The sequence below is a fragment of the Talpa occidentalis genome, unplaced genomic scaffold (assembly GCF_014898055.3).
Source record: "Talpa occidentalis isolate TD23 unplaced genomic scaffold, MPIMG_talOcc4v2.1 talOcc4.10, whole genome shotgun sequence".
In the NCBI taxonomy this organism is placed as follows: Eukaryota; Metazoa; Chordata; class Mammalia; order Eulipotyphla; family Talpidae; genus Talpa; species Talpa occidentalis.
Genome location: NW_023600993.1, coordinates 35,034,268 through 35,049,731, shown reverse-complemented (window position 1 = coordinate 35,049,731; position 15,464 = coordinate 35,034,268). Strand labels below are relative to the sequence as shown.

Sequence of the window (15,464 nt, the reverse complement as noted above, 5' to 3'; positions counted from 1 at the left end):
AAAAAAAGCCATTAGCAGAGCTCTCCCCCATTTCCATTGTAGGATTGAGATGGGCTCAGAACAGTGCACTGGAGTGCTTGAAGCGAGGGAGAATCACTGGCGTGATTTCAGACTTTTTACTTCATCCCAGAACTGTTGGGGGAAATAACCACAAGTTTATAATGTGGTTTAATTGCTTCAGAGGAGACTTTAGCAGTATTGTTAATCCCTAATTTTGCTTCTTTAACCGTTTTCCAAAAATAAAATTGTTTGGAAAAGCTTTATGTTTTCCTACTGTTTTTATTGCTATGCACCCAGGAAATTAAAAATATTTGTGACGGTGCTCCCTTGTCTTGGCAAATCATCTGGGAAACTTTTAAAAAGATAGTGATGGTTGAGTCCCATCCCAGTGTAATTAAATTGAATTCCCTAGGAGTGGCGTTCACGCATTAATGTTTTCTTAAAGTTCCCCAAGTCGTTCTATTTTCAGTCAAGAGTTGAGAACTACTGTTCTGGAGCCTAATTCAGAGTGTGTGTGTGTGTGTGTGTGTGTGTGTGTGTGTGCGCACACGCACATACATATATTTATTTATGCATACAAGAACTGGGGTGCGCACCAGAGATGTGGTGGGTGAGAGGATTCACCAGAGACAGATTGGGGAACAGCACAGGTGGATTAAATGAAATACACTGCTGAGGGAAGCAGCGGGTGAGGAGAGGTCTGCTGAGCCATGTGGGTCACCTCCCTGGCCAGGATCGAAGTGGGGCTGCAAATAGCTTCATAGTGCTGCGTCTTAACCCCTTGCGCCACAAGGAAGGAAGGCCCCTCATACAGATATATTAAAACGTGGCAAAATATAAAAATAAAAAAATTAAAATAAATAAATAAAAGGCAAATAAATTAAAAAAAAAACGTGGCAAAAAAAAAAGATGTTTTGGGTAGGCATTAGTGTGGCTTTTGCGCATGCTCACATCCTTTATAGTCAGTGTAGTCTAGCCCACTAATGACATTTATCCAGCCCCCTCAAATTGCACCTTTCCATGATCAATATAGGAAACAATATCAACGTGTTTTTCTCCACTTGAAATAAATCTCTATTTGTCTCGGGTGGAGGGGTCGGAGAGTCTGCGTCTGTGGTTCACCCGGGGTTCTGGGTTCTGGGCTCTAGGGAGGCGCCCGGGCCTGGACCGGAGGCGGAGAAGGAGACATTGGCTGAGGCAATCTGCGACCGGGTCAGGCCTCGACGCGGCCCCGACCCGCCCCGACCCGCCAGCCGCCGGCGGCAGTGCACTGTGGACTACGTTTCCCATAATGCACCCGGGGGCGGGCCGGGCCGGGTCCAGCGGCTGGAGCCGGGCCTCCGCCGGGAGAGTCCGGCTAGGGCTGTCTTCTTCCTGCACCGACAATCGGGCGAGGGGCGGTGGGAAGGGCAGGTGTCCCGCGCTGTGGCTATGTCTGCGTCCGCAGGGGGCCGTGGCCCCACCAATCTGCGTCCTCAGACCTGGCCTGGCCCGACACCCGTGCCCTCCTGGGGGTCCGACAGAGGGCAGTGACCGGCAATCTCTGTGCGTCCAGGGTCCCCCAAAGAAATAGGTGAGTCCGTCTGCTAACCCACGTGGCCTGGGGGTGCCGAGAGACAGGAGAGCTGTCATCCTTGGAGGGAGGGGCCTGAAGACTGGGGGACCCTGCCATCATTTGAAGTAGACTCTTTGGGGTCCTTTAGCTGGTTGGCCCCCAGCTGGAGAATACAAGGCAATTCCTGGAACCCATCCTTTTACTGGGAGGGCGAAGTCCAGTAGGGGGCAGAGGCCAGGAAAGGCCCGCCCCCAATACACACCCAGATTTCAAGTCTTTTCAAAGATGGCAGAGTTGATTGTGGGGTGAGCTGGAAGATCCTGGAAGTGTCTCGGGGCTTGGGAGTTTGCTCTCTACGGTGCCCTGATTGGATAACCGGGCTGCCCCTTGTACTGGGTGAGCCACCCTTTCTGGGATCAGGTTTCCTGGGGGAGGGTGAGCAGCCTTTGTCAGAAAGGGGAGTGGCACCAGCAATGACTAGTACCTAGACAGCATGGAGTAGGCTCTAGCCGAAGCAGCTACAGCACAGCCTCCCCTGGCTCTCTCTGCTACACATGCATACTTCTTGGGCCCACTCTCCCAGATACACCATTCCCTGAAGGGTCAAGGCAGGATGGAGAACTATTTAAGCAGGAAGAGGGAGAAGAGTGTTAGCCAGCTAGTAGGGAGGGGGCTCCTGCAAGGCTCAACCACTCCCCTTCTCCCAAACCACCCCCCATGATTGCACACTCACTGTAAGGGCTGATTGAGTCAACCTGTTTGGTGTCATTGCTCATAGGCACAAGAGGGCTCTTCTAAGGAAAGTGGTAAGCCTTAAGGGCTTCTAGAGAGGCTGCCTGGAAAGCACAGGAATCCATGGGAACAACTGGGATTGATTGCAAGAGACCTCTCTTGCTTAACTACTTTAAGTTCAGCCTCCCAGAAGCTTCAGCTACACAGGTTACAGTTCCAGTGTGGATTTGGGTTAGTTTTGTTGTAAGTCACTCACCCTCCCTACTTAGTTTCCAAAATAAATATCCAGAGAACTGTTTGCTTCATCAAGGCTTCTGGCTGGGTCCCCACATCGGCCTTGGAGGTGATAATATGATGCATGATTTCAAGTGACGGGAGAAATATGGTGGAGATTAGCTCCAGCCAGCTGACCCTGCTTCTATTCCATGTGGGTACCAAGTTGGGTACCACTCTGGGTTCAGTCAACTGAAGCTACAAGTGGCTTGGGAAGCTATAGAGGATCAGTGGGTAGTTGACCCACAGGACATTGGGTAAACTGCTGTAGACTTTGTCTGGGTCTTTGAGTCAGTTACAAGACCACAGAGCAAGGGCATGTGGCAGACCAAGTTGTTCAACTTGGGAGAGATTCCAGGAACATCAGAGAACTGTTAGTCTGTTCCTGCAACCCAGGGCCAGTGAATAGCCAATTAGCCTGGAGAAACTCCCAGCCTTAGACCAATGGACAGCTCTTTGGCCTACATCACAAGTGAGTCACTTTAGGCTAGACCCACCTGGCTTCATGAGATCAGAAGTACAGGCCAGTTCACTCAGGGCCTGGTTCAGGGTGAGCAAGCTACATGGCAGAGGCCACTGGTTCCATGTTAACACTATACACAGTCTGGATGCTAAATAAGCAGATGAATGTACAAGTGTTAGGGGGAAATGATGTCCTGAGTTAATCCCATACAGACTTTGTGGACCCCACCCCCCACTCCAGACTAAAGCCATCAAGACATTGGGAAAGACAAATCCCATCACCACCAAAGGGAGGGTGACTGGGACCTGAGGGTGGAGTTGGGCAGCCAGGTTGGATATAAAAACCAAACACGTGGGCCTTGGGGGGCTCGCTATCGCTCGCCTCCTGGCTTCACCACTCCTGGCTGGCGGCCAGCTCTCAGAGCGCCATTTGGGATTCCTGATCGGCGGATCGGTAGGACTCATTTAAAACTTTGTCTTCCACTTTTCTCCCTGAGCTGTACATTTCCTCATTTCCCCTTCCCTTGTAAATAAACCTTTTATTAACCTTTCGCGTGTGCCTGCAGTAGAACATTAATAAGTCCTTTTAAGCGCGCGGGTGAGGACCCACAGTCAGGCACCCCGTTTTGTATCGGGGTTGCTCTACAACACAAGAACCTACTATGCCCCAAGATAACCAAATTACATGGATTATCTCACTTTGCACTTCTACAGCCCAATGAATTGTGCTATTAATATCCCCATTTTATAGATGAGAAAGCTGAGACTTACAAAAAACATGCCAACCTAATCCAGGCCTCTCTGACTCCAGAGAGATTATTTCTAAACACTTGACTACCACCAAGGACAAATCTTCCCCCCCACCCCCAGACAAGGGTCTCCAGAGACCACATGGCAGTGAGGATCTTTCATCTTCCTTTCCAAAACTTATTTATCTGGCAAATAGTGGTTAAACTCCTCCTGTGTGGAGCTGGCATTCTGAAATTTGTCACAGGTCACAGTGACCTTCAATGTAGGAAAATAAAGCAGGGCCAGGGGAATAAGGATTAGGGATTGTGCAGAAAGGCCTCTCTGATAAGGTAACACTTGAGCAGCGACCTGAAGGAAGCTGAGTCATGTATATATCTAGCCCAGGCAGTGGGATAGGTGAGGGGAGAGACAGAGGAAAAGCAGGGAGGTGTGGACCAGGGAGAAAGTTCAGCAAGGCAAAACTCTGAAGTGAAGGAATACTAAGAATTTACATTTTCATTATACTTAAGAAAAATTATAGGTTCAGAATGGCAGAACTGAAGCAAAGTGGGACAAGCATGGGGGGAAAAGTGTAGGCAATGAGGTCAAAGAAATGGGGAGGTGGTAAATAGAGTGAGGCCTAGTGCATCACAGTGAGGAGATTGACTTCCTCACTGAATGAGATGGACTAAGACAGAATTATGAGTGGAGGTTCTATGTGACGTGAATTGTGTTTCAGTACTGGGAGATGTATAAACTGTGCAGGGACAAGGGCAGAAGTGGGGAGACTCGTTAGAATGTTACAGGGCAACCCCAATGTGAAATGGGCTGCCTGACTGTGGGTCCTCACCCTCATGCTGGAAAGGGACTTATAATGAGACTCAATTACAGGCACACACAAAAAGGTTAATAAAGGTTTATTTGCAAAAAAAAAAAAAGGGGGGGGGGAATGATGACAGAAAAAACACAGGGAGAAAGAGAGTGAGATAAATTGGTGAATGCATCCTACCAGTTCCATGGAGCTGGGATCCCAATAGCACGCTGAAAGCTGGTGAAAAAAAACAAGAACCCCAAAGGCCCACATCTCTGGTTACATACCAATCCTGGCTGCTTAACTCCATCCTCAGTTCCTAATGATCCTCCCTTCGGTGGTGATGACATTATGGGATTTGTAGTCCTTGTTATCTTGGATCTCTTTGGTCTGGGGTAGGGGTGGATTCCATAAAACCTATGTTTGTGGGGTTCATTCAGGTCATCCTTTTCCCCAACAAGAAGACTTGCAATGATCTCCTAGAGCAATATAATGGTGGCTTGGATCAATGTGTAGTGGTGAAGGTGATGAGAAGTGGTGAGAATCTGGATATGGCATTTCCCACTTAACATCAACAATCTGTCCTAGGAAAGTTGTACTGAGCCTTAACCCCTAGGCCACCAGGGAGGTCTGAGATTTTTCACTAAATAACTAAAAGCATGAAATTATTTCACTGAGATAAAGAAAACTCTGCAAGGAACAACTTATTAAGGGGGATAATTAGAACTCAATTTGTACTATAACCTTGAGATAGATACTGTAAGACTTTCAAGGGCAAACATCCAGTAGCAGCTAAATGTACATGGCCTTAGAAATCAGAAGAGAGAATGAAGCTGGAAATAAAAATTGGAATTATTAATGTATCAGTGAGAATTTAAAACATGAGACTGAATGAGATTGAATGAAAACAGAGATAAGATCCAAGGACTGAAATCTGGGTGCCTCAGCTATAAGAGGACTTAGAAAGAATGGCCCATGAGGTGGGGGAAGGAATGGGAAAGGAGAGTGGTGTACAAAAGGAAAAAGTGCTTTGAGAGAGTGGAAATAATCAAGTATATCCATCGCTGCTGCTGCTAAATACAGTGAGATGATCCTGAGTTGGCCTGATGGGAGCAATCTTGCTGGAGTGATGGAGGTGGAAGTCTAACTGGAATGAGTTCAAGAGAGAAGAGCGGACAGGTTGTGGCAAAGACACTTTTTTTTTTGAAAGATTTTTTTAAAAAGATTTATTTATTTATGCATACAAGAATGGGGGTGTAGGCCAGAGGTGCAGGGGGTGAGAGGATTCACCAGAGACAGAGTGGGGAGCAGAACAAGTGGATCTACTGCTGAGGGGGAGCAGTGGGCGAGACAGGAAAGGTCTGCTGTGCCATGTGGGTAGCTCCCTGGCCAGGATCAACTAGTGCTGCAGTGGCTGCAAATAGCTTCATAGTGTGAGACTTAACCCTCTGCACCATGGGGAAGGCCCCAAAGACACTTCTTGATTACCAGATATCCTTGAGTTCCCCACCACCTCTTAGCATGCTACCTTGGCACCTCCATTTCTTGGCCCCTCTAGCCACATAACTACTTCTGGTCAGTCTGGGCTTTGAAATATTTAAGAGCTAGTACGTGACTCTCCAGCCTTGTCTCCCACTGCCAGGTAATATGGAAGGCCATGTGTTCCAAATGGCAGAGGTAGAAGATGCTAGTGTCCTGGATTCATAAGGTTTTGTGTGAAGGGGAAAAAAAAGGCCTTTATGTGTAAAACCTGTGTGATTTTGGCATTCTTTTATTACACAGTTTAGTTTACCTGACTAATTAAACTCCCAGGTATTATTTACAATTTTGAGGTTTATTTGTTTTGTTTTGTAAAGGGCAAAGAAAAATGGGGTGATAGCTAGAAGGGAATAAGTTAAGAGGAAATTTGTTTTAACTTTTTAATAGAAATAAGACAGAGTTCACAAATAATAAGTAGAGCTCAACAACTTAGCAGAGTGAACACACTCAAGGAAGGTGTTTAGCAGATGAAGGATCAACATATTGGTCATGGATAGGGGAAAAAGGGAAACTGATGACCTGGGAGAGGGAGAAACAGCTGGTGAAGCCATTTGCTTGAGTAGGCAGAGGGCTTGGGTGGAGAAGCATGGACCACTCATCTTTAGTAAGGTGAAGGAAGGTAGTGTCTGTCAGGTAAGGCAAGGCTGTGGTGGGAACCTTCTAAGTTCTCTTCTGACCTCTCTGTGCACAGTGGAATGGAAGGCAGTGTTATCGCTGATAGTGCAGAGAGTGAGACTAGGAGGAGGAGATGATGAGAAAGGGTGTGAAGGAATGACTAAGGGCGTGGGAAAGTAAGTAGACAAAGAAATATAGGGCATTCCCATTTAAAGCAATGACTCTGAACTCTCTCCCCAGTAAAGGCACGTACCAATCCAGGTATCCATGCAGAGAACCAGGTCCACAAGCCCTGGGACTATCAGTAGCAGCTTGCCTGTTTTTGGACATGAACAGATTGAGTCTCTCCTCAGTCTCAGCGGTCACTCCCTCTTTATGCAGCAATTCAGACCCACCTTGGCTTTTAGGTTAGCTTGTACAATAGTGGTCTATAAAGTTCTCATGTAGCCTATGTCTTCTTGCTCAAGTCCCAGACATGCCCTCCTTTCTTTAGCTTCCACTGCCCTGTGCTCAATGGCATGGTAATGCTATTTTTGCCCATTTTGGATTGCCAAACTGGCCTTAATCTCAGGCTTAGGAGAACTTTCTGGATGCCTCCTCAGGTTACTGTTAAGGGATGAAGCCTCTTGGATGGCCCACTTCTTGGTCTTCTGGGCTCTGACCCTCACTGGATGGATGGATGGATGGATGGATGGATGGATGGATGGGCAGATGGGCTTGATGGCCTAGAAAACCCCAAAAGGTAGATGTTCTCCCAATAATCTTCCTTTGGTCCTACTCTGGTGGGGTGATGCTGTTGGCCGTTAGTGCTTAAGACCCACTTGTTCTGTGGTTCTCTAGGCTCAGTACAGGAGTAGCCATCAGGCCTGGCCTGCCTCCTTGTCTGTTTGGCACATTGTCTTCCTGCAAAAGATTAATTTAAAGAAAGCATTCCATGACTTATGAAAAGAAGAACTTGAAAATCAGCTTAGGAACTGCCTGATAGGAACTGGAGGGTGGGGTGAGGCAGGTAGTATGAGACACTACAGATGCTAGTGATGTAATGCTGTCTGTTTGAAAGCATTCTTTCTATGGTCTTTTGGGAGCACCTACTTCATAACAGGCTCAGGGTAAAGCCATTTGCTCAAGGTTACAGAGCAAGGCCTTGTTTATTCCCTATGGAGCCTGCTCTGCCAGGAGTGCAGGATCTGCTTTGCTCACATTAATACCAATCCCTTCCCGCCCCCTGGCTGGCCTTCAGTGTCCTCGTGAATCTCTGACTAGTCTTTGCTGCTCTTTTAGCCTATCGAAGCCAGATCTCTCTTTTCCTAAAGGGTCAGTACTTCAAATGGAACCTTCCACTGTCGACTATTTGTTGCCTGACAAATGAAGGGCCTTTAGCCTGCCTTTGGGGGCCCTACAGATTGACCCCATAAATCATCCAACTTTGTTACTCCTGACATTCACTGTGGCCACCTCCACCTGGCCCTGAGTTTAAAGGACTAAAAGATCAGGCTAGGTCTGTCCTGGTCATCAAATAGGCACTGAAACCTGTTTTGTCTATAGTTGTTTTTAATTGGCAAGGTAAACCATGGTTAACAAATGTAAAAGGTACAAAGTGTACTCAAAGGAAAACAAGGCTCCAGGCTAAAGACAAGCCTATTTGATTCTGACTCACTTCATCCTTTGCCAATACCTAAATATCCCAAAGAACTATTGGTCAACTCAGTTTTGAAGGGAGAAATGTTACCAGAGGATGTGCAGTGAAAGCAAGATTGTTTCAATTCCGAGCTCCTATGCTTCCTTCCTAAAGTGACTTGAGTTTCATTTCCTTCACACATAGTGTAGCCTGATAGGACCGTCTGCCTCATGGAAGAGTGATTAGGATTAGATAACTTAATCTACAGAAACCTCAACTTAATCCACATTGATAAATACTTAATAAGTGCTAGCAAGACTGAAGTACAAATAGTGAATGATCCTGAATGGTAGGTAAATGATGAGTTCTTTCTTTCTTTCTATTTTTTTTTCTACTTTCCCTACAATAGATGAACACAAAGAATTCTTTCTCATAAAATTAGAAAAAATACCAACATACCTGATTATTTGTTTTTTTCCCCTTTATCAAGGTAACATTGGTTTACAACACTATATTTAATTTAGGGGACTAGGTTGACACAACAGCATCTTGACACTTTGTCAGATATGTTGCCACCCCATCCCCCCATTCTTAATTTTTTTATTTTATTTTATATTTTTTTAAAGATTCATTTATTTATGTACACAAGAACTGGGGCGCAGGCCAGAGGTGGAGGGAAAGGTGAGAGGATTCACCAGAGACAGAATGGGGAGCAGAACAGGCTAACCAACCGAAATACACTGCTGAGGGGAGCAGCGGGCAAGGCAGGAGAGGTCTGTTGCGCCATGTGTGTAGCTCCCTGGCTGGGGATTGAACTCGTGCAGCAGTGGCTGCCGACAGCTTCATAGGTTGCGTCTTAACCCCTGGCACCACCAGGGAGGCCCCCTGTTCTTAATTTTTTAGAGGGGAATATTCAAAACTCATTCCATAGAGGTTTGAGTTAGATAGGTTTTAGTGAAGAACATTTTCGTGTACTCACCACTGTTCATGCCAGGGATCCCTGCAACAGCATCTTCTCTTACCCTTCAATGGTGATGCCTTTGTTTGCCCCCACAGGAGAGCCTAAGGGATGGCTACTGACACAAAGAGAAAGAGCAGCAGCGAATGCCCTGATGGCACATTGGCGCCTACCGATGGGCAGAATGTGGAAAGAGCTGAGAGCCCCACACCAGGACTGACCCAGGGAAAGGAGCCAGGTATGGGCAAGGGGTGCAACCCCAGGCAGCTGACAGCGAAAGCAGCCACCAGGGCAATCTGGATTCCCACCCACTCTTTCTCCCACTCCATCATGTATTTGTTCAGTCACTCGTGGGTTATGTGTCAGGGACTGGGGAGACTGTTGGGAGCCAGGCTCAGTCTGTATCTGACCTTCCTCTTTGTCGTTTCACTTGCCCTGTGCTGGCTGGGTGCCAGCTTGGGTCGCTTGTCCTATTCCCTGTGTCTACAGTGGACCTCCCTGACTCCTCTCTCTCTCAGCTCTCAGCTTAAATGTCACCTCCTCACAAGCTGGGCCTGCTCTAATTATGCCCTGTTTCGTACACCAGTTATTTTTTCATTTTATTTGTTTATGCATGTATTGCCCATCTCTCTTCCACAAGATGGTGAGCTCCTTGAGCACAGAGCAGTTAGAGTCCCAGCACATGGTACAACACAGAACTTGTAATGGAGATTCAAAATATATCTGTTCTATTTAACTATTTGTCAAAGACAAAAAATCAGTAAAGGAAGACTGGCATGGCCCTGGCCTTAAGGAAGCCACAGGCTAGTAGGACCATTACAGTGAATCGGGTTAGGAGCTGTGGCCTGAGCAGAGCCCAGGAGCCTTTTCCTAGGGAAAGAGATTCACCAAATATAGGTACTATTCCCAAATATGGGCAATATTCCAGGCACAGGGCAAGCTGATGGCACGTAGCAGTGAATAAACAGGTACCTGTCCTTTGTGGGGAGGGGATGCCATATAGCAGGGGAGGACAATACCCGACCAGTGCCACAAGAGAGATAAGGATGGAGATATGATAGGGTGCCGGGGTGGGAGCTCAGGCTGAAGCTCTTTGCCAAGAGCTGAAATGTGACATGGAGTCAGACAAGTGAAGAAGTGACAGTACCTTCTGGACAGAGGGAACAGCAGGTAGAGAGGCCCTGAGGTAGGTAAGGAGTTGGTAGGTAAGGAGGAAGGTAGGTGAGCATGTTGAATGTGTACAAAGAGCAGAGGGACAAAGGCCAGTGTGATCAGGATGGGCAAGGGAGAAGGGTCTGAGAGGCAGGCTCATACCAGCGGCTCCCATACCAGTGTGACGGGAGGAGACAGGTGAACTGTAAGTTGCAGAGGCATGACCAGAGCAGAGAGCAGCAGGAGGGGGACGCTGGCTTGCCTCATCTGAATTGGCAATCTAGGTAATACCATGTTTGGCACCTTGCTGGTGAGGTGGTCTGCCAGTGGCTACCACTCTAAGCACCAGTACTTTTGGCTGGCAGGTGCCGGGCAGGAGGGTGCCATGTTTGTTCATGCCCGTTCCTATGAGGACCTGACTGAATCGGAGGATGGGGCAGCTTCTGGGGACAGCCCCAAGGAGGGTGCTGGGGTTCCCTCACCACTGCCTGCAGACATGCGTCAGATCAGCCAGGACTTCAGCGAGCTGAGCACCCAGCTGACAGGTGTGGCTCGAGACCTGCAGGAAGAGATGCTGCCAGGAAGCTCTGAGGACTGGCCAGAGCCTGCAGGGGCAGCTGGGCGACCAGTCACAGAGCCCTCCAGGGATGGGTCAGGCGAGGGAGATGAGGAGGAGGCTGCTGAGGCATGGCGACTGCACCAGAAGCATGTCTTTGTGCTGAGCGAGGCGGGGAAGCCTGTGTACTCCCGCTATGGGTCGGAAGAGGCACTTTCCAGCACCATGGGTGTCATGGTGGCCCTGGTGTCCTTCCTAGAAGCAGACAAGAACGCCATTCGCTCCATCCACGCAGGTGAGCCACCTGGGGAGGGGGAGGCAGAGGGCCCCCTGGCCAGGGTTAATGCATAGAAAGTTCCGACTCCTGTTGACTAGAGGGGCTGGGATGTGCTGTGTGACCCAGGGCAGTACCTCCACCTCACTGGGCCTCAAGGTCCCCATGTTGTGAGTACCAGAGGTGACTCTGATATGGGTTTTGTCCCTGGAGAGGTGAAATCCCTGGGGAAGCCACAAAAAAATCCTAGATCCTTAGCCTCACATTGTTCTCGCCATCTAGCATGTGAGTTTTTCTGAAGTGCTTCCTGCATTTCAGCTAGTGCCAGTCTGTGAGGCACATAGCAAAAACAGATCCAGAGCCCTCATTTGAAGGGATGGTGGGCTGCTGTTTTTATCCTCATCATCTATAAGCCTCGACCTTCTGCAGAGCTTTCAGGGAGGGTGGAGAGGATGTGGAAGGCCAGAAGCTGTGCAGGAAGGCAGGGCTCTGAGGGAACTGGGTGAGGCCAAGGAGGCAGCGTTTGGGGAGAGGGACTGAAACTGACGCTCCCTGCCCCCACCCCTAGATGGTTACAAGGTAGTATTCGTGCGCCGGAGTCCCCTGGTGCTGGTGGCAGTGGCCCGGACGCGGCAGTCAGCGCAGGAACTGGCACAGGAGCTGCTTTATATCTACTACCAAATCTTGAGCCTTCTCACTGGCGCGCAGCTGAGCCACATCTTCCAGCAGAAGCAAAACTACGATCTGCGGCGCCTGCTCTCGGGCTCGGAGCGCATCACCGACAACCTGCTGCAGCTCATGGCGCGAGACCCCAGCTTCCTGATGGGGGCAGCACGCTGCCTGCCTCTGGCGGCGACCGTGCGTGACGCAGTGAGTACCTGCCTGCAGCAGGCGAGAGCGCGCAGCCTGGTCTTCTCCATCCTGCTGGCTCGCAACCAGCTCGTGGCGCTCGTGCGCCGCAAGGACCAATTTCTGCACCCCATTGACCTGCACCTGCTCTTCAACCTCATAAGTTCTTCCTCGTCCTTCCGCGAGGGCGAGGCCTGGACGCCCGTGTGCCTGCCCAAATTCAACGCGGCCGGCTTCTTCCACGCACACATTTCTTACCTGGAGCCCGACACTGATCTCTGCCTGCTGCTGGTCTCCACCGACCGCGAGGACTTCTTTGCAGTCTCTGACTGCCGCCGCCGCTTTCAGGAGCGCCTGCGGAAGCGCGGAGCTCACCTGGCGCTGCGGGACGCACTGCGCACGCCCTACTACAGTGTTGCCCAAGTGGGCATCCCTGACCTGCGCCACTTCCTCTATAAGTCAAAGAGCTCAGGACTCTTCACCAGGTGAGGGAGGGCTTTGGGGACGCTGCTTGAGGAAGACGGGGCTGTGAGGAAGAGGGCTAGTTTGACCTGATGTAGTCCTCTCTGGGTGTACTCATGATGGGTTCCTTTTACTGTGACCCAGGGTCTCAGACTCCCTGTTCCCCACTGGCATAGGCCTCTCTACTTCATTAACCAAAGTTCTGAAATACCCAGTATCTGAAGTGCTCCCTTGCCCTGGAGCACTGGGGTCATTTTGGTCCAGCCCAGCATGCAGAACTCTCTCACTTCTTCCCCAACAGAGAGGCTGGGGCCAGATGTGGCAACTTCTATCCTCTGTTTGCCCCTTTTGGGCCCAGATGGTTCCCAGGTCATCTTTCCTCTACTTTAGACCTGTCTCTGACTTGGACTGGCCTATCTAAGGGAGGGTCACCAAAGATGTCATGAACTTGGAAGAGGGAAGGAGCACAGGGTTCTAGCTAGGTGGGCCCAGCCCTGACCTGAGGAGTTATCTGCGGTGGGGAGACAATGCCCTGTCCTGAGAAAGCTTTTGGAGGGTAGGACACATGGTGAAGTCACCCTAGCTAGAGATGGATGTTTCTAGATCTCCAGACAAGGCAAAGAAAGCCATTCGTTTGTGAACCCGCTTCTCCATTTCCAGCCCTGAGATTGAGGCCCCCTACACCAGTGAAGAGGAACAGGAGCGGTTGCTGGGTCTCTATCAGTACCTGCACAGTCGTGCCCACAATGCCTCCCGCCCCCTCAAGACCATCTACTACACGGGCCCCAACGAAAATCTCCTGGCCTGGGTAAGATGGCCCTGGGATGGGCTGGGCTTCACTGGGGTCCTGGACAGGAGACATGAGGAGATGTCTAACCTGGATGACCACCCTGTGCCCCCTCCTTCAGGTGACAGGTGCTTTTGAACTCTACATGTGCTACAGCCCCCTGGGGACCAAGGCATCTGCTGTCAGTGCCATCCATAAGTTGATGCGCTGGATCCGCAAAGAAGAAGACCGCCTTTTCATCCTTACACCTCTCACGTACTGATGAGAATGCGTGGGTTCAGTCCTCCTAGGCTCACTGGGCCATGGAAGCCATGGGAGCCATCGGGTGGGGCTGGCCTCTCCTGCCCAGGCAGCAGGCAGGGACTGTGGGTTGGTGGGTACATTAAAGTACTTCAGATAGACACTTGTTGGGTCTTATTACAGGTTCCTTCACTTACCCACTCTTGCTCACATGCACATACTCTTATGCAGGCACAGAACCTCCAGCCCATGCTTCCCCATGCACTGGGACACATATATATATATATAAACCCCTCTCCTCCCTCCTTCACACAGCATCTCAGCACATGTGCTCAGAGCTTGGGCCGGGGCTGTTTTCTACCACATGTAAAGAGTTCTCTAGCACCCCACTAGCTTTTTCCCTCCCACAGCCCCACCTCTATACTCAGTGTGAGCCCCTGGTACCCCCTTTTTCCCTCCTAGTTGGAGCCCCCAGTTGTATGCCATGAAGGACCACATAGCTATCCTGCAGTAGTAGTTCATCAGGGGCCAAGCCAAGTGAGATAGGGAAGGTCAAGTGGAGAAAGTCAAGTTTTATCTCTGGTGTGGCGGGGAGCCTTTGGTGAAGTTCAAAACAAATTCAGAACCCCTCCTCTGTAGCTGGGGAAAATGTCCCTGCTTAAGCTTTCCTATGAAGGGCTGTCACTTCAGTTCCCCACCCTGTACCCAGTGCAATGCTAGGAATGAACCCCAAAAGTGAGCTTGAGGGCCAGAGAGAAGATCCAGCTGAACCCAAGAGCGTTAGTGCTGCTCCAAGAAGGGCTGATTCCACTAGGTACGCTGGGCCCTCCTCAATCACCCTGTTCCCTGGTATGGCCTAGTCTACACCAGTTACCGTGGATATCCCAGAAGGCCTGGCAGTGAAGACTTAGCCCCAATCATACCATGACAGAGCCCAAGGCACAGTGCAAAAAGCCTCTACCTTGCTGCTGGGGGGGCTCTCCCACTTCTGCTGTAACTCAACCATCTCATAAGCGAGGGAAAGTGAAAGACTCAGGAAGTATTTATGGGAGATAACTGTCCGCTAAATATGATCTTCAGACTGTAAAGTGAATCACCTTTGTGCAGTTTTTGATCTGAGCCAGGATATGGTTTGCTACTAAAACCAACCCATATTGGATAATGTGTCTGTGAAGGTGGCATGGGCCAAGGGTACACTGAAATTATTCTATTTACTGTCGCTGTCCTTGGCCCCAACCTGGGTCACATTAGAATGAACATGTCAGCGGCTACATGTCCAGACTCCCAAACCCCTAGGGAGCAACAAGTTGGGTGCTGCTCACACTGCACATGCCCTACGACTCTTTTCTGCATGTTTTCTGTTTCTGTTCTTCCCCCTGCTCTTCTTCAGGGCACCAGATCATTGCCCCTGGGATTAGGGTGAGGCCAGGCCAGCTGTCCCTGACTCTGGTGAGTGGTTAACCCTTAGGTGTCCCTCTTGGCTGCCCTGATTGCTGTAGGGCTCTCAGCTTCTCTGCAGTTTCAGCACCAATTCTGGGTGGGGCGGGAAGGTGATCACAATTAAATGAGTATGTATACCTAGGGACAGTAGGGACATATCAGTGTGGGATTTGTTTATTTGGAGATTGGGAGTGGAAAAGTAGTGTTCCTGGTGGAGGAACCTACATATGCAAAGAGAAAGACCTGGTAAAGAACTTGGTATGACTAGTTTACAATGGCACTGGTAAAAATCTGGCATAGGGTCATTGATTTTTTTTTTTTTTTTTTTTTTTGTGGGGCCCTCGCCGCTGGCCGGGGAACAAACCTGCGCTACAGAGGCTGCGGGCAGCCTCGCAGCCCAGTGCTCAACCAC

General features: G+C 49.6%; 1 protein-coding gene across 2 annotated transcripts; it reads left to right on the top strand.

Annotated features, from left to right (window-relative positions):
• Positions 1 to 1,309: 1,309 nt before the first annotated feature.
• Positions 1,310 to 13,765, top strand: MON1A (MON1 homolog A, secretory trafficking associated). 2 transcript variants are annotated; one of them, XM_037529360.1, is made up of 6 exons: positions 1,310 to 1,573; positions 9,391 to 9,530; positions 10,810 to 11,295; positions 11,843 to 12,608; positions 13,246 to 13,393; positions 13,494 to 13,765. In XM_037529360.1, the coding sequence occupies exons 2-6, from the start codon at positions 9,404 to 9,406 to the stop codon at positions 13,632 to 13,634; spliced, it is 1,668 nt and encodes a 555-aa protein (XP_037385257.1). In that variant the 5' UTR covers positions 1,310 to 1,573; positions 9,391 to 9,403; the 3' UTR covers positions 13,635 to 13,765. The 2 variants fall into 2 exon arrangements, with proteins under 2 accessions (XP_037385257.1, XP_054550038.1); XM_054694063.1 differs by lacking the exon at positions 1,310 to 1,573 and adding an exon at positions 6,513 to 7,458.
• Positions 13,766 to 15,464: the final 1,699 nt, after the last annotated feature.

Excerpts from the sequence above, each read along its gene's own strand:
- MON1A (XM_037529360.1), top strand. The coding sequence starts at position 9,404 with ATGGCTACTGACACAAAGAGAAAGAGCAGCAGCGAATGCCCTGATGGC. Across the intron at positions 11,296-11,842 it reads CATTCGCTCCATCCACGCAG|ATGGTTACAAGGTAGTATTC; the intron begins GTGAGCCACCTG and ends CCCCACCCCTAG. Across the intron at positions 13,394-13,493 it reads ACGAAAATCTCCTGGCCTGG|GTGACAGGTGCTTTTGAACT; the intron begins GTAAGATGGCCC and ends CCCCTCCTTCAG.